Source organism: Hyperolius riggenbachi, chromosome 11, assembly GCF_040937935.1.
Source record: "Hyperolius riggenbachi isolate aHypRig1 chromosome 11, aHypRig1.pri, whole genome shotgun sequence".
NCBI lineage: Eukaryota > Metazoa > Chordata > Amphibia > Anura > Hyperoliidae > Hyperolius > Hyperolius riggenbachi.
In genome coordinates, this window is record NC_090656.1 from 82,362,673 (window position 1) to 82,388,281 (window position 25,609).

Genomic DNA, 25,609 nt, shown 5'->3' on the forward strand with positions numbered 1-25,609 from the left:
TGGTAGTAGGATGAAGTATTAACACAACATAATTATAATTCTGCAAATGCCTGACGACTAGTACGTGTTAGTATGCATTTTTTTCTTTCTCTCTCTCCATAGCAGAGCAATGTGAAAAAGCTTTCAGTTAAAATGCATATTGTGTGTACTGAGCCATAGCAAAACATGGACATTACTTTGAAAATCAGTTGTCTTTTAGGTTGGGTTCCCATATGACATTGTGTGAAAGGCTGCGTTTTATGTCACGTTTTATGTTAATGATGTGTGCGGTTTTGGTGGGTTTTTACAGCATTTTTGGTGCATTTGCGATGCGTTTTTCATGCGTTTTGCGTGTGTTTTAATGCATTTGCGGTTCGCATATACAAAATGCATATGCATTTTGTATGGGTTTTCCATGTGTTTTTATATTTCCATTTATGCAAATCACTTGGAAGACAACAGGAAGCGAAAATACAGTAAAAAAAAATATTTGGGGGAAAAAACGCACATAAAAACGCATGGGTAATGCATGAAAAACACATACCATTGCGTTACCATTGACTTTCATTATGTGCATTTTGGCAACATTCCTGCATAATATGCAACAAAACCAGCGTTTTTGAAAAGGCAGCTTTGAAAACGCATATACATTTTTATATGCGGTTTTTCCTGCGGCCCATAGAGTTTCATTAGAGGCAAAAAACACAGTGTTTTCCGCAATGCTAGCATTTCTGCTATGTGTGCACCCAGCCTAGTGCTACGTACACACATGCGACAACGATCGTTCGTTAAGAACGACGAACAAACTTTTAATTGATGAAAGAACGACCTAAATAAAGATAGTTGTAAAAGGTGTGTAACAATCTGATCGTTAGAACGAACGTTACATCACGTAAAGCAACTATTGCGCCTGCGCATAAAAATGAGAAGTTTCACAGAGAAATAGTGAAATGCGCATGTCAAGCCTAGTACGAACGACCGTTTCCAAGGATGTACTACTTTTGCAAACGATCGTCGTTGGTTAAAATCCGCCAAGACAGAACTTTCTTTTGTAGCGATTTGGCTCATTCGTCGTTTGCCGTAATAGTCGGTGGTTCGTTTTTTGTAACGATCGTCGTTGGTAAAGATCGGGTAACGATCGTTACAAACGACTATAGTCGCATGTGTGTACGCACCTTTAGTTATAACTGAAAGCAACTGATTAAGCATGAGGGCCTGTCTCCACTCGTCAGTTCTTCCATGCATTTTCTGCACAGGAAAACTGCAACCAATGTTAATCAAAGGGCTATTTCACACTTGAATGCATTTTTCACATGCAGAAAAACAATTGACAGTAATGCAAAACTGTCAGACAACTCACGAAAAAAAAACTGACGCACAGAAAAACTGACGAGTGGAGACAGGCACTAAAAGGACCCTAAGGGCTCATTCACACAGTGAGTTGCAGTGAGTTTCAACTCATTGCACATACGCTGCATTTTCAAGGGTACATGAAAAACCATAGCCTTTCATTTTATCGTTCACACTATGGCTTAGGCCCGGTTCACATTAGCGGTGGCCGTCCGGAATCGCCGTGCCGGAGCCGGACCGCTTGCAGAACGGACGGAACGGACGCACGGCAATAGCAATGAAAGCCTATGCGTCCGTTCACATGCGTCCGTTCTGCCGGACCGGAGCCGGACCGGATCCGGACCGGATCCGGACTCCGGCCTCCGTTCCAACATGCGCTATTTTTTGGTCCGGCTCCTCCGGCAGCCGTATCCGGAGCGGAGCCGGACTGCACCATCCGGCCAATACAAAGCAATGAGAGCCGGAGAGCGCACAACACACTGGCTACAAAAACCGGACGTTCTACCCCACTTCCTATGCATTTTGGATGGGGACCACATGGGCCCAGCGTTCAAAGAGTGGGGCAGCTGCGATTTCATGCTGGAGCTCGTTTTGGCAGCAACATGTCTGATGTCTGATAACGAGGAGGAGAACAACAGGAAGGAGAGAATTCCCAGGTTTACGAGTAAAAAATGCCTGGATCCATGGTCCCAACTGCAGTCTCTGTATCCACGGATGGTCTCCACACATCCACCTGTCTCCAACAATGACCCCAGACCCTTCTGCTGACCTCCCAGACCCCAGGTATTTACAGGATGTTATCTCCTTAAGAAACCGGATCCGGACCGCAACCGTGTTCACACCGCACGGAAACCGGATGCAAACGGACCGGATCCGGACCGGATCCGGATAGGAACCGTACGGATCAGGTCCGGTCCGGCTCCGGTGCGGTCCGGACATCCGGTGCGGTTTTGACAAAACCGCAAGTGTGAACGGGGCCTAACAGTGAGTAGCTGCGCAGTGCATTTTAACTAGCCGAAAGTAATTAAAACTCATAGAAATGCACGGTATGTGAGTTTTAGCAGCCCTGTCCCTGCTCCCAATGACCTTGCGCGCTTTACATCCATGAGACCGCCGGGAATGAGGTAGGGACTGGAGGAGGACTCAGAGCTGCATAGCTGCACTCGCGGCTAGACCTGGAGGCCATCTTAATTGGGGAATATGAAGATGACCCGAGCCATGGGGTCGGGACCGGACCAGAGCCTGTAATTTAAACAAAACACATGGTGGAATGAAACGGGGGGCGTGGATGGGTTCCCCTGAAGATGATACATTGACATAGGTATTTAAAGAGAAACTCCAACCAAAAATTGAACTTTATACCAATCAGTAGCTAATACCCCCTTTTACATGAGAAATCTATTCCTTTTCACAAACAGACCATCAGGGGGCGCTGTATGACTGATATTGTTGTGAAACCCCTTCCACAAGTAACCCCTCCCACAAGAAAAGTTTTAACTTTTGTGGGAAATAGCGGTTTCCAACTGCCAAAAACCATGCAGCAGCTACATCACCTGCCAACAGTAAAATGTTCACTGGAGTTCCTCTTTAACTTTTTTTTTGATTCTCGCCTCCGAAGTCCTTTAAGATACACACACACCAAGCTTTTTTTCAGAAACAAACAAAAGTTAAGAATATAATAGGCACATCAGAGGATAATATGCAGTGAATTATCTCATTATGAACAAAGAGTCAAATCAATGCCAAAGATTGCAAAACTTAAGAATTTTAGTGGAAACATGTCATATCATATTGGCTTTTAAGAGTTATTTCCCACTAGCAATTTTTTTTTTCATTGTCTACGTGCAGATTACAGACTTTAAACAGTTTAATCTTCCTCCAGTATTTAATGGCAACTTCAACAACATTTTACATCTGGCAGCATGAGAATCAGACAAAGGAATGCCATGGAACTTACTCAAAATGAACAAATGTTACAGAAATAAAGTAAAGAAATTATATACTCCCTGTACAGAAAGAAAAAAAAAAACATTTAAGGCTTCTGATGCCGTGCATACACGGCTCGTTTTATGCGCCGGATCGAGCCAGCGGCTCCCCCGCTCGTCCGCACATGCGCACGGATCGATTGCCGCTTGTCCCCGCCGGCGCTTCCTTATCACTGCTCGATTCCCTGCCATTGTCCGCCGACGGGAATCGAGCGGGCATGGGTCAAGCGGCATGATCGGGCCAGCTGAATATTATCAGCTGGCCGATACACGGTACAGAAACGTACCGTGTATCCCCAGCATAAGAGCCTAATTTAAAAAAAGTAGTATATTCTGTAAAGGAGTGAATTAATTAAGAATGAAACAAGTCATTCAATTCAAAAATAAATATTAACTGCTTTTATTATATAATGCTTAATATAATAGGTACATTATGATTGCAAAAAAGATGACAAGTTTTTAATCAGGATGATGCCATTTACTGTCTAACTTGGAAGAAAAGCAGTAAGCTTTCGGCGAATAGCCTTATTCAGACTCAATTCCTGTAGACACGATGTTAGAACAGGCAGCTTATATACACTGCACATCAATGCTAAATAAACTTCTGACATGTCCAATCTGCTCCCGTTTGATAATCAATCAATTTTGTAAAGTTATTATGAGAAAAATCAATCCAGTTTAGACATGTACATACAATACAACTTCTCATCAGATTACCCTTCAATCAGACAGGATATTGAATCACGTGTACCCAGCATAAAAGGAGATACATTGTTTTACACACATAAATAAATGTACACACGGTACGATTTTCCGTGCGATAGATGCATCCGATTGATAAAATCCCTCATGTCCGATATTACTCCCGATCGATTCTGCGCTCAATTTCTCATAGAAGTGAATGGAAAAAGATAAGAAAAATGAGAGAAGAGAATCAAGCGCAGAGTTGAGTGCACAATCGAGCGGAAAAAACGATTGGGTCGGAAAATCGCACGGAAAATGTTACCGTGTGTACCCAGCATTAGTTACAACATCAGAATCAAATTTCTTCGCCAACCACAACTGGGTCATGCTCGGAATTGCTTTTGGCACATACAGGGCGCAAAGTAGGCGGTAAAAGACATTAGCTAATTTATGACAAATAGAGAGGTGAGGAGATCTAAAACCAGAGTTCAAATGTTAACTAGAGGCAGAGTACATACAATGTTTGCTATAGGCTAAAAAGAATTGTGGCGATTAAAACTCATCGTACCAGCACAAGTTGTTATCAATGGGTTTTAAATGCCACAATTCTTTTTAGCCTATAACAATGATTGTATGTACTCTGCCTCTAGTTAAAGTGAACCTGAGGTCAATGGAAAGAAGCAATTTATACGTACCTTGGGCTTCCTCCAGCCTCCTTCAGGCTGATCGGTCCCTTGCTGTCCTCTATCGCCTCCTGGATCCTCAGCTACGGCTTACCGTAATCTGGCCAATCGGGGCATAGTGTGCATGGGTGCCTCCGTCGCCAGGAGTGTTTTGCACCTCCACCGTACTACTACGCAGGCACGGAACCCTTCTGGAAGCAGGTGCACGATGGGGCGCTTGCACTGACTGGCTCCAAATGCCCAATTTACTGGGAGCTGTTGCAGAGGATCCAGGAGGTGGTGAGGGGCCGATCAGCCTGAATGGGGCTGGAGGAAGCCCCAGGTATGTATAAATTTCTTCTTTCTATTGATCTCAGGAACCCTTTAACTTTTAAATTCTGGTTTTACAATGTCTCCTCATCACTCGAGTCTGTGGTATGTGATGTTGAACCACTTCAGCCTTCAGTTGTTTTTTACCTTATGCACCCGAGCAATTTTCGCCTCTCATTGATTTGCCAATAACTTTATCACTACTTATCACAATGAATTGATCTATATCTTGTTTTTTCCGCCACAATTAGGCTTTCTTTGGGTGGAACATTTTGCTACATTTAATTTTTTTCTAAATGCATTTTAATGGCAATATTAAGAAAAAAAATGGAAAAAATTCATTATTTCTCAGTTTTCGGCCATTATAGCTTTAAAACAATACATGCTACCACAATTAAAACCCACGTATTTTATTTTCCCAATTGTCCCAGTTATTACACCATGTAAATTATGTCCCTATCACAATGTACGGTGCCAAGATTTTATTTGGAAATAAATGTGCATTTTTTTCAGTTTTGCATCCATCACTATTTACAAGCTTATAATTTAAAAAATAATAGTAATATACCCTCTTGACATGCATATTAAAAAAAAGTTCAGACCCTTAGGTAACTATTTATGTTTTTTTATTGTAATTTTTTTTTTTTATAATTACAAATTTTATTTGGGTATTTTTGGGAGCGTGGGAGGAGTTAGCTAATAAATGACATCATCCTGATTCAAAACGTCATGCTTTTTCTGATGGCTTAGGGCCTATCCACTCAGGGCTGGATTTAGGACAAGGCCACCTAGGCCATGGCCTAGGGCACCATAGGATCAAGGGCACCAAAGCAGCAGGCTAAACTGGTGTAGCATTTGCAGGCTTGCAAATGCTGCAATGCAGGGACATCAGGCGAGCGCCTGACCGCAGTAATCTCCTGCCAGCGGCCTGTGCAGTGGCTTCCCTGCTCTCTCTGTACGTTGGCGATGTGCTCGGCGACTATGAACTTGGGCAGCATTGCAGAGTTACAAGCAGAGGATGTGGAATAGCAGCCGCCAGTCACACACATCTCCGTTGTCTCCTGCATAGAAGCTTCCTCTTCCCGTCTGACTCGCTGGTAACATGCTGACAAGTCACAAGTGAAAGATGCTGGTTGGAGGGAAAGATGTACAGCAGCGGCCGATGGAGACGGAGGGGAAGGGGAAGCTTCTGCGCTGGAGAAGAGTGAAGAGGTGACACTGATGGCTACTGTGGTGTGGAGGCGAGCTGGCAATCTATACTGAAAGGTGGGACTGGGAAAGGGAGCGATTAAGGGAGTCACCTAGCTACCTATACTTGAGGGGGAGGGGTCATCAGGCTACCTATAATAGAGGGAAAGGGGGAGGGGTCATCTGGCTACCTATACTGAAGGGGGGCGGCTGGTGACAGTGGCCTTGGGCGGTAAAAAGTACAAATTCAGTCCTGTCCACACTCGTCAGTTTTTCTGCGCATTTGCTGCTCAGGAAAACTGCTAACCAATGTTAATCAATGGGCTAGTTCATACTTGAATGCGTTTTTCACGTGCAGAAAAACAATTGACAGCAATGCAGCGCTGTCAATGCAAAACTTGTGCAGAAAACCGATAAGCACGTGTAAATCCAGATCACAAATGCGGATGGCCATGCGTGCGGAACGCGTGTGGACCGCAACGCGTACGAACGCATGGCCATCCGCGTTTGTGTGCGTTGCGTGGCTGATCCCATCACTGAAAAGTGAATGGGACAGCCACGCGTTTTAGCAAAATCTGCGTGCAGCATGCGTTCCCGGACCGCACAGGTCCGGAACGCATGCAGTGTGAACATCAGACATTGCACTCTATGCAATGTCTGATGTCGTGCGTATCGGCCACCTGCACGCGTTTCCAAAACGCGGCTGGAAACGCGTGCAGTGTGAACGGGCCCTAAGGCTCCCTGCACACTGCATGCATTTCCGATTTCTAATCGGTTTTTACATCCGATTCCGACTTTTAATCTTTACTGCATGCTGCGTTTTTGACTCAGTTTTTCTGTTGATTGCATTCAGGGAAAATCGGAATTGCAAACGGAATCGGAAAACGGATTTGCAGTGTGCAAGGAGCCTAACACTGTACAATACTGTGCGGCAAAAAGATGGAAAAGGACCACTTCAATTCTCAGATTGGCTAAAGCCTCCTATAAACATACAAGGCATGTGGCCTGGCAGGGATTGTGACTTGATCCCTCGGGTGACATTGCATAGCCGTGTCTGTACAGATGCATTGCTAGCCTACAGGCTAGGGACACATTCTGTTGCTATGTGGGTGAGGAGGGCCGATGGAGCGATGTGCAAGTGAAGTCATGCAGCAGGCGGGGTGAGTGGGAAAACAGTGCTCTTGGCCAGGTCTCGGCTGAATTGACCTGCTATGCTGGTTGCTAGCTGAGGCATTGGTGAGCATGAAGGCCATTGGGGTCCTCTGTACATATGCTAGATTCTCGGCAGAGGCGATCATTATTGGCTGCCTTAATCGAGTTTCATTTAACTACTTAACTAACTCCATTTAAAGTCCCAGGGGCGTAGATATAAGTCTGCCACTGTGATTGCCCACTGTGCATGTTCTCGTTGCCGCCTGTTAGTATACTGATCAGTGAATGGGAAAAAAAATATGTGGATTTTATCCACAGTAGCACATTTTATTTTAAAACTATCATGGCCAAAAACAGAGAAATAATGATTTTTTTTTCATTTTTTTTTTCTTATTATTCCCGTTAAAATGCATTTAGAATAAAATAATTCTTAGCAAAACGTAGCACCCAAAGAAATCCTAACTGGTAGCAAAAAAACAAGATATGGATCATTTTGTTGTGATAAGTAGTGATAAAGTCATTGCTAGATAAATAAAAGAAGCTCTGAATGGTGAAAATTGCTCTGGTCCATATGGGAAAAAACCCTTAGTGGTGAACTAGTTAACCAGCTTTGGACTGCAGTAGTTAGAATCTAACTCTGACGTCGCGTAGATTCTACACCACGGCTTTCCCAAGTCCCGAGCCAATCCCTGCTTGCTAAATCCGCATACTCAGGTGTCATGTGACAGCTCAGCTTCCTCCTATGGGTAAGGAGCCAATTTCACATTTACATTCTGCACATTCTTCTTAACCCTAAATGGGTTGAGAAGAATGTGCATATTCTTTGGAAAAATAAATTGTATAGAAGAAAAAGAATCTAAATGGGCTGAAACTATAAGCACTACATAGAAGAATATGCTCTCAGGATTAATTTGGGGCTAATGATTGGGGGAGCTGTGTTCCATACATGGAATGCTGTCAAAAGTCTATCTGCTAAGTAACTAATCATAAAAAAGACCCACTTCTTGTTCCCAGGAGTTTTGTGGTCTTCTCAGAGAACAGAACTTTCATCTTCCTACTGCAAACACTGAGCCAATAAGAGATCTCCTCTCTGTGATTAACAACTGGCGGAAACAAGTAACAGCGCCGGTCCAGTATTTAAAGTTGAAATCAAGGTCATATAAAAAGCAAAAACCAAGCTAGCAAAAAGACTCTCCCCCCCCCCCCTACTTTTGTTTCCATATGTTAGATACAGTTCATGATTCTTTAATGAAGACATTTGCAAGTATTACTTGGAAATTGTCACACAATTCATCCCTTAATGTGAAATAGCGGCCGCTAATGCATGCCTTACATAGTAGCGCTCACTGCTATGTAAGGAGCGCGCCTCCCTTAGGAGCATGCCTTATTTAGATAGGAGCATGCCTTCCTATACAGGTCCTATTCAAAAAATTTGCATATTGTGATAAAGTTCATTATTTTCTGTAATGAACTGATAAACATTAGACTTTCATATATTTTAGATTCATTACACACAACTGAAGTAGTTCAAGCCTTTTATTGTTTTAATATTGATGATTTTGGCATACAGCTCATGAAAACTCCAAATTCCTATCTCAAAAAATTAGCATATTTCATCCAACTAATAAAAGAAAAGTGTTTTTAAAACAAAAAAAGTCAACCTTTAAATAATTATGTTCAGTTATGCACTCAATACTTGGTCGGGAATCCTTTTGCAGAAATGACTGCTTCAATGCGGCGTGGCATGGAGGCAATCAGCCTGTGGCACTGCTCAGGTGTTATGGAGGCCCAGGATGCTTCGATAGCAGCCTTAAGCTCATCCCCAGACACCCCAGACCATCACTGACTGTGGGTACTTGACACTGGACTTCAGGCATTTTGCCATTTCCCTCTCCCCAGTCTTCCTCCAGACTCTGGCACCTTGATTGCAAATGTTGCTTTCATCCGAAAAAAGTACTTTGGACCACTCAGCAACAGTCCAGTGCTGCTTCTCTGTAGCCCAGGTCAGGCGCTTTTGCCGCTGTTTCTGGTTCAAAAGTGGCTTGACCTGGGGAATGCAGCACCTGTAGCCCATTTCCTGCACACGCCTGTACACGGTGGCTCTGGATGTTTCTACTCCAGACTCAGTCCACTGCTTCCGCAGGTCCCCCAAGGTCTGGAATCGGTCCTTCTCCACAATCTCCCTCAGGGTCCGTCTCTTCTCGTTGTGCAGCGTTTTCTGCCACACTTTTTCCTTCCCACAGACTTCCCACTGAGGTGCCTTGATACAGCACTCTGGAAACAGCCTATTCATTCAGAAATTTCTTTCTGTGTCCTTGACCCTTGAAGGGTGCTTGCTTGAGGGTGTCAATGATGGCCTTCTGGACAGCAGTCAGGTCGGCAGTCTTACCCATGATTGCGGTTTTTAATAATGAACCAGGCCTGGAGTTTTTAAAAGCCTCAGGAATCTTTGCAGGTGTTTAGAGTTAATTAGTTGATTCAGATGATTAGGTTAATAGCTCGTTTAGAGAACCTTTTCATGACATGCTAATTTTTTGAGATAGGAATTTGGGGTTTTCATGAGCTGTATGCCAAAATCATCAATATTAAAACAATAAAAGGCTTGAATTACTTCAGTTGTGTGTAATGAATCTAAAATATATGAAAGTCTAATGTTTATCAGTACATTACAGAAAATAATAAAATTTATCACAATATGCTAATTTTTTTTAGAAGGACCTGTACATAGTTGCTATGTATTGGAAGGCACGCTCCTATCTAAGGAAGGCATGTTCCTTACATAGCAGTGAGCGCTACTACGTAAGGCATGCATTAGCAGCCGCTCCTTCACATTAAAGGGAAGGTTCAGGGAGGGTGGTTAAAAAATAAAAATCAATTTCCACTTACCTGGGGCGTCCTCCAGCCCGTGGCAGGCAGGAGGTGCCCTCGCCGCCGCTCCGCAGGCTCCCGGTGGTCTCCGGTGGCCGACCCGGCCAGGCCGGCTGCCAGGTCGGGCTCTTCTGCGCTCCAAGGCCCGGCACTTCTGCGTCCCACGCAAGTGCCGGGCCTTGGAGCGCAGAAGAGCCCGACCTGGCAGCCGGCCTGGCCAGGTCGGGTCGGCCACCGGAGACCACCGGGAGCCTGCCTGCCTGCCACGGGCTGGAGGAAGCCCCAGGTAAGTGGAAATTGATTTTTATTTTTTAGCCACCCTCCCTGAACCTTCCCTTTAAGGTGCCCTGCTTTAGCAGTGCAGCTTAGTGAATCAAGCCCATAGAAGGCATAGAGTTCCATACACCTAACCCGAGGTGGAATTCTATCACCTTACGGGTCTAGAGTGCATGAGATTCTTTAACAAGAGAGTGATCGCCTCCAGGACTGCTGGCATACCTGAGTGGAGTCAGGTATAAGACACGCCACCTGCCTTAAGTGGTCGGTTTCCCCGTGTGCAACCCACCTATGTGAGTATTCCCTTTTTTTAACACATTTACACACTCATCTATCTGTGACAAACTGCACAATTTGGGCTCCCATTGTCTCTGTGTTTTTTCCTTTCCAGTACCCTATTCAAACCCATAGAGGTTAACCACACCAGGGCCCCTGAAACTGAGGCCTTCTTTAACCTCCCTGGTAGTATGATTATTTCAGGTTCTTTTTTCAGACACATTTAGATCCTAAAACCAGGAAAAAAACACACTGCATGGATCTGCAGCAGCTCCTGCACTCATCCTTCCTGGGATCCAGTGCTGCAATTCTCCCTCCGTCCCCCAGGTGGCACTGTACCTCTATAGTGAGATCGCCAGCTGTCGTCATGATGACAGGCAGCGATCTCACGGGTGGGATGCAGAGCCTCCGAGGACAGGAAGGAGAATAGCTGCCAGCATCTGGATCCCAGGGGAGGTGAGTTGAAATGCCTGCTGTGCTTCAGGCTCTGTATAGAACTCCAGGCGGCTCTCCTGAGTCAGGCTCAGTTTTGCTGCTCCTGGCTGCTTTATTCTACCCTGACTCAGGGTTATCGCCAGGAAAGTTAACTCACTGACTCTTTACTACTGTAGTGGTGATGATCACCTCTATATGTGCTGAGTATTAGTAATCAATAACAAACAGAGTAAACGTTACACCTGGGGCCTATGGCTCTGTAGCTACTTTACTGGTTAATAACATATAGGCGGTTGAGCTGTTCGGTCCTGCGCTAGATCAGATTACCCAATTCTAAAAAGAGCTATGGTGTTAATCTGAAAGAAAGCAAAAGAAAAAACAAGATGGAAAGGAAGGGGTGTGTGTGTATGTGTGTGTGGGGGGGATTTATTGTTTTTGAAGTTTTGCATTTTTATACTGCAACTATCAAGGCTGCAGTAATTTCCAAATATCCAGAAACTAATATTGCCCTTCTATTTGTATCTAGCTAACATCACTGCAGCTGTCAGTTCTCCACGTATCCACAGAGAATGCTGACGCAGTGCTGAGGGGAGTGAGAGTGTAAAGTCTGATACAAACATACAAATGATAGTGGATACCACAGCCAGTGTTTATATAAGAGGATTTACAAGATCTCACCCTGCCTGTTCTCAGCAAAGTCCTCAAGCTTATAGTAAGATACCAACGCCATGGCTCCTCAGAGGATTCTAATAACAGGATGCAACAGAGGAATTGGACTGGAACTCGTCCGCCAGCTCCTAGAACAGCCGAACCCTCCAAAACAAATATTTGCAACTTGCCGTAACCCCGATTCCCCTCAAAATCAGGTAAAATGTAATCAAACGTTTTCTGCTGATTGAGCTTGCTGTAATATAGTGCCTATAGTTATAATGTCAATATAATATCATGCTAAAGTATAAAAAGTAAGTGACTTTATAATCCCAGCATGTGTGGCATTCTTCTTCCAGTATTCATATCAGATTCTCAGTCAACATCTGGATGGGAAGCAAAAGTCACAAACTGTTCTCAGGGAACCTCTCTTCCTTGATTCAAAGTGTTTTGCTATAATTTTGTGCAGTAAAATTGACCTATTTTTTACACTCTAAGGAATGCAATTGAGTACCCGCCACCACCAAAAAAAACCACACACACGCGTACACACACACACACACACACACACACACACACACACACACACACACACAATGCAATTAATACAAGGCAAATATATATATATATGTATATATACAGTATATATATATATATATATATATATATATATATATATATATATATATATATATATGTATATATATATATATATATATATATATATAAATATATATATATATATATATATATATATACAGTGGGATGCGAAAGTTTGGGCAACTTTGTTAATTGTCATGATTTTTCTGTATTAATCGTTGGTTGTTACGAATAAAATTGTCAGTTATATATACCATATAGGAGACTCACACAGTGATATTTGAGAAGTGAGATGAAGTTTGTTGGATATACAGAAAGTGCGCAATAATTGTTTAAAATAAAATTAGACAGGTGCATAAATTTGGGCACTGTTGTCATTTTATTGATTCCAAAACCGTTAGAACTAATCATTGGAACTCAAATTGGCTTGGTAAGCTCAGTGACCCCTGACCTACATACACAGGGGAATTCAATTATGAGAAAGAGTATTTAAGGGGTTCACTTGTAAGTTTCCCTCCTCTTTTAATTTTCTCTGAAGAGTAGCAACATGGGGGTCTAAAAAAAAACCTCTCAAATGACCTGAAGACAAAGATTGTTTACTGTCATGGCTTAGGGGAAGGATACAGAAAGCTGTCTCTGAGATTTCAGCTGTCTGCTTCCACAGTTAGGAACATATCGAGGAAATAGAAGACCACAGGCTCAGTTCAAGTTAAGGCTCGAGAAAAATATTGGATAAATAGAAGCGATGAATAGTGAGAACAGTCAGAGTCAACCCACAGACCAGCACTAAAGACCTACAACATCATCTTGCTGCAGATGGAGTCACTGTGCATCGTTCAACCATTCGGCGCACTTTACACAAGGAGATGCTGTATGCGAGAGTGATACAGAGGAAACCTTTTCTCCGCTAACCGCACAAACAGTGCCGCTTGAGGTATGCGAAAGCACGTGTGGACAAGTCAGCTACATTTCGGAATAAAGTGCTGTGGACTGATGGAACGAAAATTGAGTTATTTGGGCATAACAAGGTGCGTTATGCATGGAGGAGAAAACACAGCATTCCAAGAAAAACAGCTGCTACCTACAGTAAAATATGATGGTGGTTCCATCATTCTGTGGGGCTTTGTGGCCAGTGCAGGGACTGGGAATCTTGTCAGAGTTGAGAGACAGATGGATTCTACTCAGTATCTACTCAGCAGATTCTGGAGACATTGGTCTCTCAAGCTTTGTCAGGAATCAGTGACAAAGCTGAAGCTGCGCCGGAGCTGAATCTTTCAGCAAGACAATGACCCTAAACACTGCTCAAAATCCACTAAGGCATTAATGCAGAGGAACAAGTACAACGTTCTGGAATGGCCATCTCAGTCCCCAGACCTGAATATAATTGAAAATCTGTGGTGTGAGTTAAAGAGAGCTGTCCATGCTCGGAAGCCATCAAACCTGAATGAACTAGAGATGTTTTGTAAAGAGGAATGGTCCAAAATACTTTCAAGCAGAATCCAGACTCTCATTGGAACCTACAGGAAGCGTTTAAAGGCTGTAATTTCTACAAAAGGAGGATCTGCTAAATATTGATTTAATTTCTTTTTATGGTGCCCAAATTTATGCACCTGTCTAATTTTCCAATAAACTTAATTTCACTTTTCAAATATCACTGTGTGTGTCTCCTATATGATATATTTAGCTGACATTTTTTAACGTCAACGATTTATAAGGAAAATCATGGCGATTAACAAGGTTGACCAAAGTTTCGCATTCCTATATATATGTATGTATATATATATATATATATATATATATATATATATATATAAATAAATATATATATATATATATATAATATATATATATATATATATATATATATATATATATATATATATATATATATATATATATACACACAACATATATAAATAGCAAAACAGATGTACTTTGCCCTGCACAGATGCTATTCTCTGAAATAATTGAAGAGGTGTTGCCAGGATCTCATTATAAATGGACTATGTGTGGGTGCTAAGGAGGGAGTAGATTTACAGTGAACTCTGGGTGTGTCCATAACAGATTATGGGTGGGGCCAAATACTGGACATATAATAAAATAATTAAGGGGAGACACAGAGAGCCCAGTATAGTGTAGCATGTACTGTGAATATGGATGTGGAAAGTAAGTATACGTTAGTTATACTCACAAACAAGGGTTACCCTCCAGGTAACCACTATGAAGGCAGGTGGGGAGATTAAAGCTGTCCCCACTCAGGATTAAGAAGTCGCTTTCCGTAGATCGGGAAAAAGAGAATAGCAATTCCCCTCCACTAGACTCAACTACAAGAAAAAGCACCACCTGACATGAATAATTATTTAAAAAATTGAGCAAAAAAGGCGAATACAGGGTATAATTGAATCCAAAACATCTTTATTGGTTGCCACTACAAAGTTTAAAAACAATTAAGAACAATACAGCCAACCTGGCCCAAAAAGAATCCCCATTATAATAATAATTTTGAGGCATCTGCTGGTAGCAGGGTAAAAATGGCAGCAATTTAAATATTCCCCTTGAAAATCAATAGGTGAATTTTGATTGGCTATTATAGGCTCCACCCACTTTCCTGAATACTAATCTCAGTCACCCAGTGACCATCTGGGCAAAGTTTGGGAACCCTGCCATTAACAGTGTAAGAAGGCCTGCAGTTTATATTTTCCCAGTGAAATTTGTCTTTGGCTCTGCCCACTTTTTGTAACCTGGACACACAGTCACTCAATGACCAAGTTTGTGAGCTTTGCGGTTCTTGGCATCAATAATTTGTATTTTTGCAGTAAAAAACAAAACAAATCTGATTGGCTGTTTGTAGCTCCACCCCATTTTCTGAATTTGAACCCCAGTGACCCAATAACCAACTGTACCAAGTTTGAGGCTTGTGCCATTAACAGTGCAAGAATGGCAGCAAATTAAACATTCCCCTTAAAAATCAACAGGCAAATTTTGATTGTTTTTTTAGGCTCCACCCACATTTTTGAATAGTAATCCCAGTCACCCAGTGACCAACTGTGCAAAGTCTGAGAACCCTGCCATTAACAGTGAAGAAGGGCTGCAGTTTACATTTTCCTAGGGAAATCTGTTTTTTATTCCACTCAGTTTTTGTAACCTTGACACACAGTTACTCAATGACCAAGTTTGTAAGCTTTCGGGTTCCTGGCATCAAAATTGTGGGGATGGAAGTAGTTTATCCAGTAAAGAAATCTGATTGGCTGTTTGTGGCTCCGCCCCTTAGTGAATTTGAACCCACTAAATGACTGACTGTAGCAGGTTTGAGGCCTCTGCCATTAATAGTGTAAGAATGGCAGCAGTTTCAATATTTGCCTTGAAAATCAATAGGTGAATTTTAATTGGCTATTGTATGATCTGCTTTTATGAATATCAATCCCAGTCACCCAGTGACCAGCTGTGTCAAGTTTGAGAACCCTGCCAATAACAGTGTAAGAATGGCTGTAGTTTATATTTTCCCATGAAAAAAGTTAGTTGTTTTTGGCTCTGCCCACTGTTTGTAACCTTGAAATACAGTCACTCAATGACCAAGTCTACGAGCTTTGGGGTCCTTGGCATCAATAAGTTGCATTTTTCCATTGAAATTAAACAAATCTGATTGGCTGTTTGTGGCCCGCCCCCTTTACAGAATATAAACCCCAGTTTCCCTTGTAACTGACTGTACCAGATTTGAGGCATCTGCCATTAAGAGTATAAGAATGGCAGCAATGTAAATATTCCCTTTGAAAAATCAATAGGTGAATTTTGATTGGCTGTTGTTGGCACCTCCCACTTTCAAAATATTAATCCCAGTCACCCAGTGGCCAACTGTGTCAAGTTTGGGAACCCTGCCATTAACAGTATAAGAATGGTTGCAGTTTATATTTTCCCATGTAAAAAATGTAGTTGTTGGCGCCGCCCACTTTTTCTAACCTTGACATACAGTCACTCAATTATCAAGTTTATGAGCTTTGGGGTCCTTGTTACCGATAATTTGTATATTCCCATTGAAATTAAGCAAATTTGATTGGCTGTTTGTGGCTCCACCCCCTTTCTGAATTTGAACCCCAGTCACCCAGTGACCAACTGTATCAGGTTTGAAGCATCTGCTGTTAACAGTGTAAGAATGGCAGCAATTTAAATATTCCCCATGAAAATCAACAGGTGAATTTTGATTGCCTGTTGTAGGCTCCACCCATTTTCCTGAATATTAATCCTAGTCAGCTAACACCAGCAGTGGAAGGGTTGCATCCAGGGTTTAGGCAACATATTACTGTGCAGCACCAAGTGGAAGCAAAAATGTGCATATATGCATATTACCCACAAAGTCCCAGTGCTGCAAGCCCAGATGAATCAGATAACAGCAGTGAAAGGGTTACACTGGAGATGCAGTTAGTGTAAACATTCCTGGCCAGTGCAAGGCAGAAATGATAAATGAACAGAGGGGAGGAGGGGTCCTCTTACCCAGAGTAGCCGTTGTCTGTTCAGTGTCCCTGTATATCTTCTACAGGCAGATGGCTGGGAGAGAGAACTCAGCGCTGAACAGGCAGAGGCAGGAACGCAGTCCTCAGATGCCTTCTGCCATTTCAAATGCGCGCTGGAGGAGCTGTGCTTGTCACATTCTCTCATTGGCTGGCTTTCTGAGCAGGCAAGGTAAATAGCCAATGGGTTCACAAGCTGCAGACACAGCAGGAAGCATGAGATTCTCTGCTCTCCCCCCAGGGCATCTGACGGCTACTGCTCTTCTCTCTGCGGGCATCCGATCGCTCCTGCCGTTCTCTCCCCGTGGGCATCCGATCACAGCTCATGATCAAGTCAGATCAGCAAGTTGGTGACTCGCATATATGCCGAGGGGGTGACTTTTCAGCATGTTTTTTGTGCTGAAAAATTTGCCTATATGCGAGTATATACGGTATGTGCCAATTTGCAGTGGGTGTTAGGGTAACAAATCGCACCTTGTGTTGAGTAGTACTGGGTACCAAGTTGCAGTCAGAGATAAGCAGTACTGGGTGCTAAGCTGTAGCAGGTTTAAAGCAGAAAAGAGTGCTAAGTTGGATTAGATACTAAGTTGCGATGGGTAGCAAGTGGCATTAGGTTGTCAGAAAATCATATTAATGCAGAGAAATTATCCCCATCTTGCTTTAGGTTGATTATATATGTTTTAAAATGTTCTGCAGATTATTTGAGTTAATTTCATGATTTTATGATTATAAGCGGAGTTCTTCTTTAATCAGTTAGATTGTTGGTTAGAGTAACCCTTAATGTCATTTTCTTCAGTAAGCTGTTTGTTCCCTGTACAAGGTTATGATTATATTAAGATAGCGCAGGAGAAATGTTCTGACTATACTCAGTTTTTGCTGCAATGCAATGTGCTTATGCAGGGCCAACCACACGCACTGCAAAAGCTAAGCCTGCTATACGCTGATATTTTAATCATGTATAGAGATCATGTATAGTGATCATAGAGTTATTAATGAATGAGTTGATCAATAATAGACTTATATAATAAAGTAAATAAGTTTGCTTTCTATATATTTTAGCATGTTATTAAAGTACATGGTTGTTTGTTATGAATACCAAACCAGAACAATAAGCCATGTGATCAAGACAGTACAACCTGTGACCAAAGGGGGCATTCAGAAATCCCTGTTAATTATTGATGTACCAAAGAACATGCCAAGTTCCTAGATTAAGTTAAGAACATACGCATATATCTTGGCATCCATCAGATTCAGAAAGATGTCATAGAACACCATTTGGGTCAACACTTGTGTCATAAGATCTAATTAAAATGTTATTGATGTAATTTTGATTAGAAAAGACGTAGATTGCTTACATTAATAAGCCAAGTAGTGTCATATATGTACGCACTGTTCAGATAACCCGATAGTTTAAAATGTCACAAAATGCCAAAATGTACCAGTTAAAAATAAGTTTGAATTTTGTGCGTTACCGTAAAATCCCCTAATGGACGCCATCTTAGAAACTTGACAATAAAAAGGCCTGGCAGGCAAGTATATTTCATTATTGAGCCTGAAACTCAACTGAGATCGACTGCGGCCTAGAGACTACCTTCCACTGTGATTCTAGAACACGAGAGAGGTAATATGCATTATTCTTGGTGAATTTATTGACAATAGCTTATATAAACATTAAGACTTGTCATTTTAAACTTCAGCAGTTTTTTCAAGTTTTTAGATAACTTTTTTATGCTATACTTCATATAAAATCAGTAAGCATTACTATTTAAATGCAATTGCAAGCTTAGGGACAACTACCCAGCTTTGCTTGATGAAGATATATCTACTTAAAGTCTTTTATACAAGAACAGAACTCTATATATCATTTTTTTAAGGATAAAGCTATATTTGTGTATACCATACACGGTACAATCTCGAGACAACAATTATCAATGGAGGACAAAATCTACAGCAGAAGAATTGCTATATTGATATGGACTTGTTTCACTAAAAGGAACTTTGAAAATGTATATTGGATGATGGACAAAAACTGGAGAGATGTATATTCCTGTATATATGCTTTATCTATTTTTTATATCAATATAAGTTTATAAAATTCAACAGATGAGTGTTGCGTATTTTTTCCAGAGGTAAACCTGTTAACCTATAAATATTCTGTTTATAGTGAGCTACGCACCCACTACTGACTAATATTGATTATGACAACTTTTAGGCTGGCCCTTTAAGTAGCTGATAATCATTTAAGGCAGATATCGATAAGATATTTGACAAGGTGCCAAGTTGAAATGGGTGCTTCATAAAATTGGGTGCAAACTGGAGAGAAAGAAAGACTCTGTCCAAGTTCACCAGACTATATTCTGGCTGCCTAATTGTCTATTGACTAATTATAATGGCAAAGGCAAGCAGATGCTATCAGCAAATGCTATGCCATTTTATTAGTTAATCAGCAGCAGATGGCATGTGCCAGTTAGTTTTAGACCCTGTATATTCCATCTGCTGCTGAAACAGGGAATTTCAGGCACCATTACAGAGCCACCTGTTGGTGGACAGTAGAAGTCCAGAGGACACAATGGCTCAAGCGTATGAAACGGTATTCCAGGGGTTCGAGCAATATTTTACATCCCCAAAGTCCCACCCAATACAACACTTTCTTGAGAATGGCATAAAAGTCACATCCCTCTCTGGCTGTGTCACGCCCTCCATTCATCACAATATGTGTGAAAATGGCAGCTCAGGCACATTTGCCCCCTTACAATAACATATCTCTACCTAAAGAGGAGATCAGGAGCATCAGTGCAAGTCATGGGGCTAGTTTTGTATACTAATAACACATATAGGCCCATAAGCAATTAACTTTTTTCTTCTGAGTTTTCTCCTAGGTGATATTTTCAATAAGGTGTGAAATAATGCCTTTTAAACCACCAACAAGCCAGAAAATACTCAAAATAATTTTGTTAATACCTTTCAACTTCTTTTTCTGGCACTTTTTCAATTCCAAAGTGCTGAAAAGTTATTTACCTCATAGGACAGGCATGTCCAAAGTCTGGCCCTTGAGCCAAATGCAGCCCACAGAGCCTTTTTTGGAGGCGCCCGCAGCTCTCTAAGGTTGTTAATTCCATGTGTCCCATAGGCCGTAGCTGTGGTGCCGCATGCAGGAGCCATCTTGTATTGTCGCTCTGCCTCCCCCTTTACTTGCCTGTAGGTTATCAGCCACCACTGTATCAGTAGCAACCACTGATTAGCAGCTGCCACTGTGCCAGTAGCACTATGCCTGCATACTGCAAGGTAGGACTGTAGCTTCCAATAACATGCTAAAACGTGATGAACAATAATCATCTAGGTTGATTATTATTCATTAAAGAGAACCCGAGGTGTGTTTAAAGAATGTTATCTGCATACAGAGGCTGGGTCTGCCTATACAGCCCAGCCTCTCTTGCTATCCCAAACCCCACTAAGGTCCCCCTGCAGCCTGCAATCCCTCATAAATCACAGCCATGCTGTGAGGCTGTGTTTACATCTGTAGTGTCAGTCTCAGCTGCTCCCCCGCCTCCTGCATAGCTCCGGTCCCTGCCCCCGTCCATTCCCTCCAATCAGCAGGGAGGGAAGGGATGCAGGCGGGGACTGGAGTTCTGCAGGAGGCGGGGAGAGCAGCAGACTGACACTATAGAGATAAACACAGCCAGCTCTGACAAGCTGTTTGTCAGCAGCGTGGCTGTGATTTATGAGGGGTTGCAGAGTGCAGGGGGACCTTAGGGGGGTTTGGGATAGCAACAGAGGCTGGGCTGTATAGGCAGATCCAGTCTCTGTATGCAGATAATATTCTTCAAACCCACCTCGGGTTCTCTTTAAGTCTAGCCAGATCATAGCATTTTTCAGTCACATGAAATCCCTTTTTTTTAGATATACTATATTGTTGTTCAGGAAGATTGTCATTCACAGATAAAAAAAGTTTTATGAATACGTCAATTTTATAATTTTTGTATTGTGCTAATAAAGTTGTACTAAGTTTTGTACTGCAAGATTGTGCTGCAGAATTTTATTGAAAGCTACAGTCGTTTTTAAAGAAACTAGTATTGGAAGTGGGTATGGTGGATCACACGTCAAAGGACTTTGTGTTTTTGCCCTTCCCCTTGAAAGGAGCACTCCCGATTACGTATTAACTGCATACTGAAAGGGACATGGTAACTGCATACAGTATATGGGTTATATCCTGTGGAAATGTTTTATTTGACAAAATGTCACAGGCATAGAACACCGAACGACAACCAGCAACAACTGTGTTTAATTTTGCTACAGCCCTCTAACACTCTCAAGAACAGCGATATGGCCCTTGGCCTAAAAAGTTTGGGCACCCCTGTCATAGGAGAAAATTTAGGCGAAAAAGTTAAATGCGTATGGGCCATAGAGATGAGGTGGGCGCAGGAAAAAAGGGGAGCAGAGAATGTGAAGGGGAAAGGGTTTCAATAAGTTGGGAACTACTGCTCTAGATCTCAGAGAAATATTTGTGCTTGGACACTGTTATGTTTAGAGTCAGCACAGAACCCCTGTCATTTGTTCTCAGCTATCTACAGGCTTGGCTAGTTTGATTGTATGATTTATATATTATGAGTTATGATTTATTTTTTAATTTCCTCAAACGACAGAAGTCCAGAAAATGTCCACGCTGTAAACCAAGTCAAATGAATATCTTTCAGAGATTTTGTTGGAAAACAATTGTGAACACAACCAATCTCAAATTGTATAGTCCCCTTCCTAGAGTTAGAATAAAAATAAAAAGGAGGAGCGAGGTACACACTGCAAAAGGCAGTGATGTCGGAGTGAGGCAGGCTGAGGGTGGCGGCGGGTGGGCACCAACCACGTGGGTCACACAATCACGCCGTGTAGACCCAACGTGTTTCGCCGGTTCACTTCCGGATTTCTCGAGAGGGCGTGTCAGCAAACTCGCATCATCACTCACGCATTTCCTACTTGTGCAGACTCTTGGCCAATCAGCAACAGCCACCCCCCTGGCCATCCAACACGTCAGTGGAGTGCAAGCCACAGCCAGAGACAGGAGGGAGAGGGGGCGAAAGCGTAAGACGGACATCGATACAAATTCAGAAAACTTTTTTTAACTTATCCAAATAGTGTTGATGCTTGGCCATTATGATCACAAAGATATTATAATATAATAACAGGGTTGCGGGACTGAAAGAGCCCGAACCACAACAATGGGACATCCCAGACTAAATTTTAGCATAAATGCAAAGAAAAACCACATGATGCACATCGTGGTCGCAGTGTAAGCCAAGAAATAAAACTCCCAGTCACACAGAACAAGAGGGAAGCATCACCTAGCAACATCCTGTCAACAGCGGTGCGCCAACAGACACAGGACGTCAGGGAGAGGACACTTTAGAGTGGTAAGAAGGAGGCGTAGCTCTGGAAGTCATTTAAACCCAAGGTAACAGTGGCTTTTAATTCAAAAATCCAGCGTGCCTCACGTTGGAGAGCCAGTCTGTCAAAATTGCCACCACGGATATTGGTGTGAATGCGATCAAGACCGATGACCCTCAGATTTTTATAATTCCCTCCATGGGCAGTTTTAAAGTGGTGACTGAGCTACCGGTGACAGAACCTCCGGATCCTTACTTTTTATCTTAGTTATATGTTCATTGATCTGTCTCCTAAGTTCCCTCTTGGTCTTCCCCAAGTAGTACGCCCCACACGGGCAGACCAAGAGGTAAACCACAAGAATCGTGTTACAATTCACAAAGTGAGATAGGGTCCAGGTTCTGCCATCCGGCAGCTCAACAACTCTCCTCACCTGCATGTACCGGCGGATCGTACAGCCACCACACCTGTAGGGGCCTGTGACCCTACAGTGTCTGAATGTGTCACTTGTCCCTGAAAAATGACTGTTCACCACGAGGTCTCTTAACCTCCTTGGCGGTATGAAAAATACCGCCAGGAGGGAGCGCAGCAGTTTTTTTTTTTTTAAAAAAAATTTTTTAATCATGTAGCGAGCCGAGGGCTCGCTACATGATAGCCGCTGCTGAGCGGCATCCCCCCGCCCGCTTCGATCGCCTTCGGCGATCTCCGATCAGGAAATCCCGTTCATAGAATGGGATTTCCTGGAGGGCTTCCCCCGTCGCCATGGCGACGGGGCGGGATGACGTCACCGACGTCACTGACGTCGGGACGTCATTGGGAGTCCCGGGCCACCCCTCAGCGCTGCCTGGCACTGATTGGCCAGGCAGCGCTGGGGTCTGGAGGGGGGGGGGGGGCCCGCGCCGCAGCAGATAGCGGCGATCGGGCAGGGGCCGGCGGCGATCAGAGTGCTGGCGCAGCTAGCAAAGTGCTAGCTGCGTCCAGCAAAACAAAAATTATGAAAATCGGCCCAGCAGGGCCTGAGCGGCACCCTCCTGCGGCTTACCCCGTGTCACACACGGGGTTACCGCCAAGGAGGTTAAGGAGGGTGCTCTTCTGACTTACATAGGTGTAGTGTAGGCTTGCGGTAAAATCCACACAATGCGGCGGAAGTGACGTATTCGCTGCAACCCCGATACGAGCACATCCATACGTTGGTGGGATACTTGCGCGGCAATGTGCGTAGGACCACAAGTCATGTAAGTCTATGAAGACGCATATATTTTAAAAAATTTGCCCAGTAACGTTGCGTGGAAGCGTATTTTTCAATACACATCCGCACAATTAATTTCTTTGGCCACAGGAAGTGAATGCTAGAGAGTTTCACTTCCTGCTTGGATCTCAGCCAGAAGGGGATTACCGCGTATTAGCTTTTTTTTTAGATTGCGGTGTGATGCGATCATGGCATCGCAACTTTAATGCCGGTTAGCAATGTGAAACCGGCCTCAAGCAAGAGTGAAAATTTAAACACAACACATGAATATGAAGTATATATGTTTTATCACATGTAAACTTTGTAAGTAAATAAAGTTTCTCTTTTCCATTTGCAGGAACTTAATGATCTTGCAGCCAAAAATCAGAATATTGTACTGATTAAACTTGGTAAGTCCTCAGCTTATGAACTGATATGAAGTCCAACAAAAAAACCCTATAGTTTACAATAAAGTTTTTTGTCTTTGATGAAGCGTATATATTTACAAGGGCACACACTGTTCCTTCTAGGCGGTGATGGTGGTGCTACTTCTGCCTCCATATTCCTCTTCCTGCAGATTATCTGCTATCATTCTGGTTGTTAAACTAATGGTGTTGCATTGAGGCTGACTAACAATCCCAGTACAGTGCCAACAAGGCCAATCTCACCTCATTCTCCACATCATAACACACCATCCTTTCCTTTATTTAAAGTAATTAACACGTAAATAAATAAAAATAGACACATAGTTAATTTTCCTTTTTTTCTTTAACTTTTAAAACTCTAAAAACTGCATTTTTTAACAAAACATCAATGGTTCAATGGACACCCTTAACCTCGGGGTTAAAACCTCGTAGAGTAAAGAGTCCGGGCACCAAGAGGGGTCACTCAAATCACACCTTTATTACATCCCCAATGCACCTGACAATAAGGTAAAGTGTATGCCTGACAGCCGTTTTGCAGGCACAGCTTGCTTCTTCAGAGGTGAAGAAGAAGGTGTGATTTGAGTGACTCCTCTGCGGTCGGTTCCTGGACTCTTTCCTCTACTTTTGCTGTTTACAATTGCCTGTCTGGTCTGGAGGCACAGCTACTACACCTGATACCCCCCAACATTTGCCATTGCATCATCTTGTGCTGATCATTCTTTCTCTCTTTCCGTTTGCAGATAGAAAAGGGAGGCTGTAAATGGGGAGTAATACATGGAAGGGGAGGTGTAATGATACTACCTGGTCTGCGCGCCTGCGACGATCCAGACGCTTCCGGCTTGAGTCCCACGATGTCTCCTCCGTCGGCTCTGCGCAGGTGCGTGCTTTCCAATGGTCGCACGAGACAGATGCGTCATAGTACGCGTCCTTCCTATGCGACCAGGCGGCAGGCGTACCAGAAGTGATGAGCACGGAGGGTATTTAAACACTTCCGGGACGCGGCTCCATGCCTGTTATAGTGTGGGCTTCGCCACTGCTAGGCTTAGTGTGTTAGTGTAAAAAAAACGAATTACTTACATTGTGATTGTAATTCTGTGTATGACCCTGCTTTAACCTTGACTATCGGTTTGACTTATTCTAACAACATTGTTATCGATATTCTGCGTATGACCCGGCCTGAACTTTGACTATCCACCTGCCTTATCCTAGCAACCTTCTTATTGATATTCCGTGTATGACCTGGCTTGAACTCTGACTTCCTCCTGCCTTATCCTTACAATATCGCGATTGATAAATTGTGTATGATCCGGCTTGTACTCTGACCATCCACTTGTCCAATCCTTGTTACACAATTTGTGTGGGTGCCCACGGCCTAAATCCCGTACCCATCTGTTTGACACTGCTGTATATGTATAAACATTCTCGGGGAGTTCTAACCCACCTCTGCTCAAGCACTACCGGGGCAGTATCATAGTGTCGTTTGTGACGTCACGTTCAGCCGACCATTACATTATGACAGGCCCTTTAAATATATATATATAATGGAGAATCTACAGCGACAGATAGACCAATTGACAGAGACGGTCAAGAGTCTCACTGATATGGTCACTCCTCTGGCACAAGCTCAAACTACTGCTGCTGATGT

The 25,609-nt window shown here is 42.9% G+C and overlaps 1 protein-coding gene across 1 annotated transcript in view; it reads left to right on the forward strand.

Moving 5' to 3' along the window:
* The first annotated feature begins 11,750 nt into the window (after positions 1 to 11,750).
* LOC137538952 (C-signal-like) overlaps positions 11,751 to 25,609 on the forward strand; it is a 43,569-nt gene continuing 29,710 nt past the window's right edge. The window contains exons 1-2 of the mRNA XM_068261395.1: positions 11,751 to 12,051; positions 23,898 to 23,949. Coding sequence (XP_068117496.1) covers positions 11,914 to 12,051; positions 23,898 to 23,949 — 190 coding nt within the window. The 5' untranslated portion in view covers positions 11,751 to 11,913. The remainder of the gene's footprint in view (positions 12,052 to 23,897; positions 23,950 to 25,609) is intronic.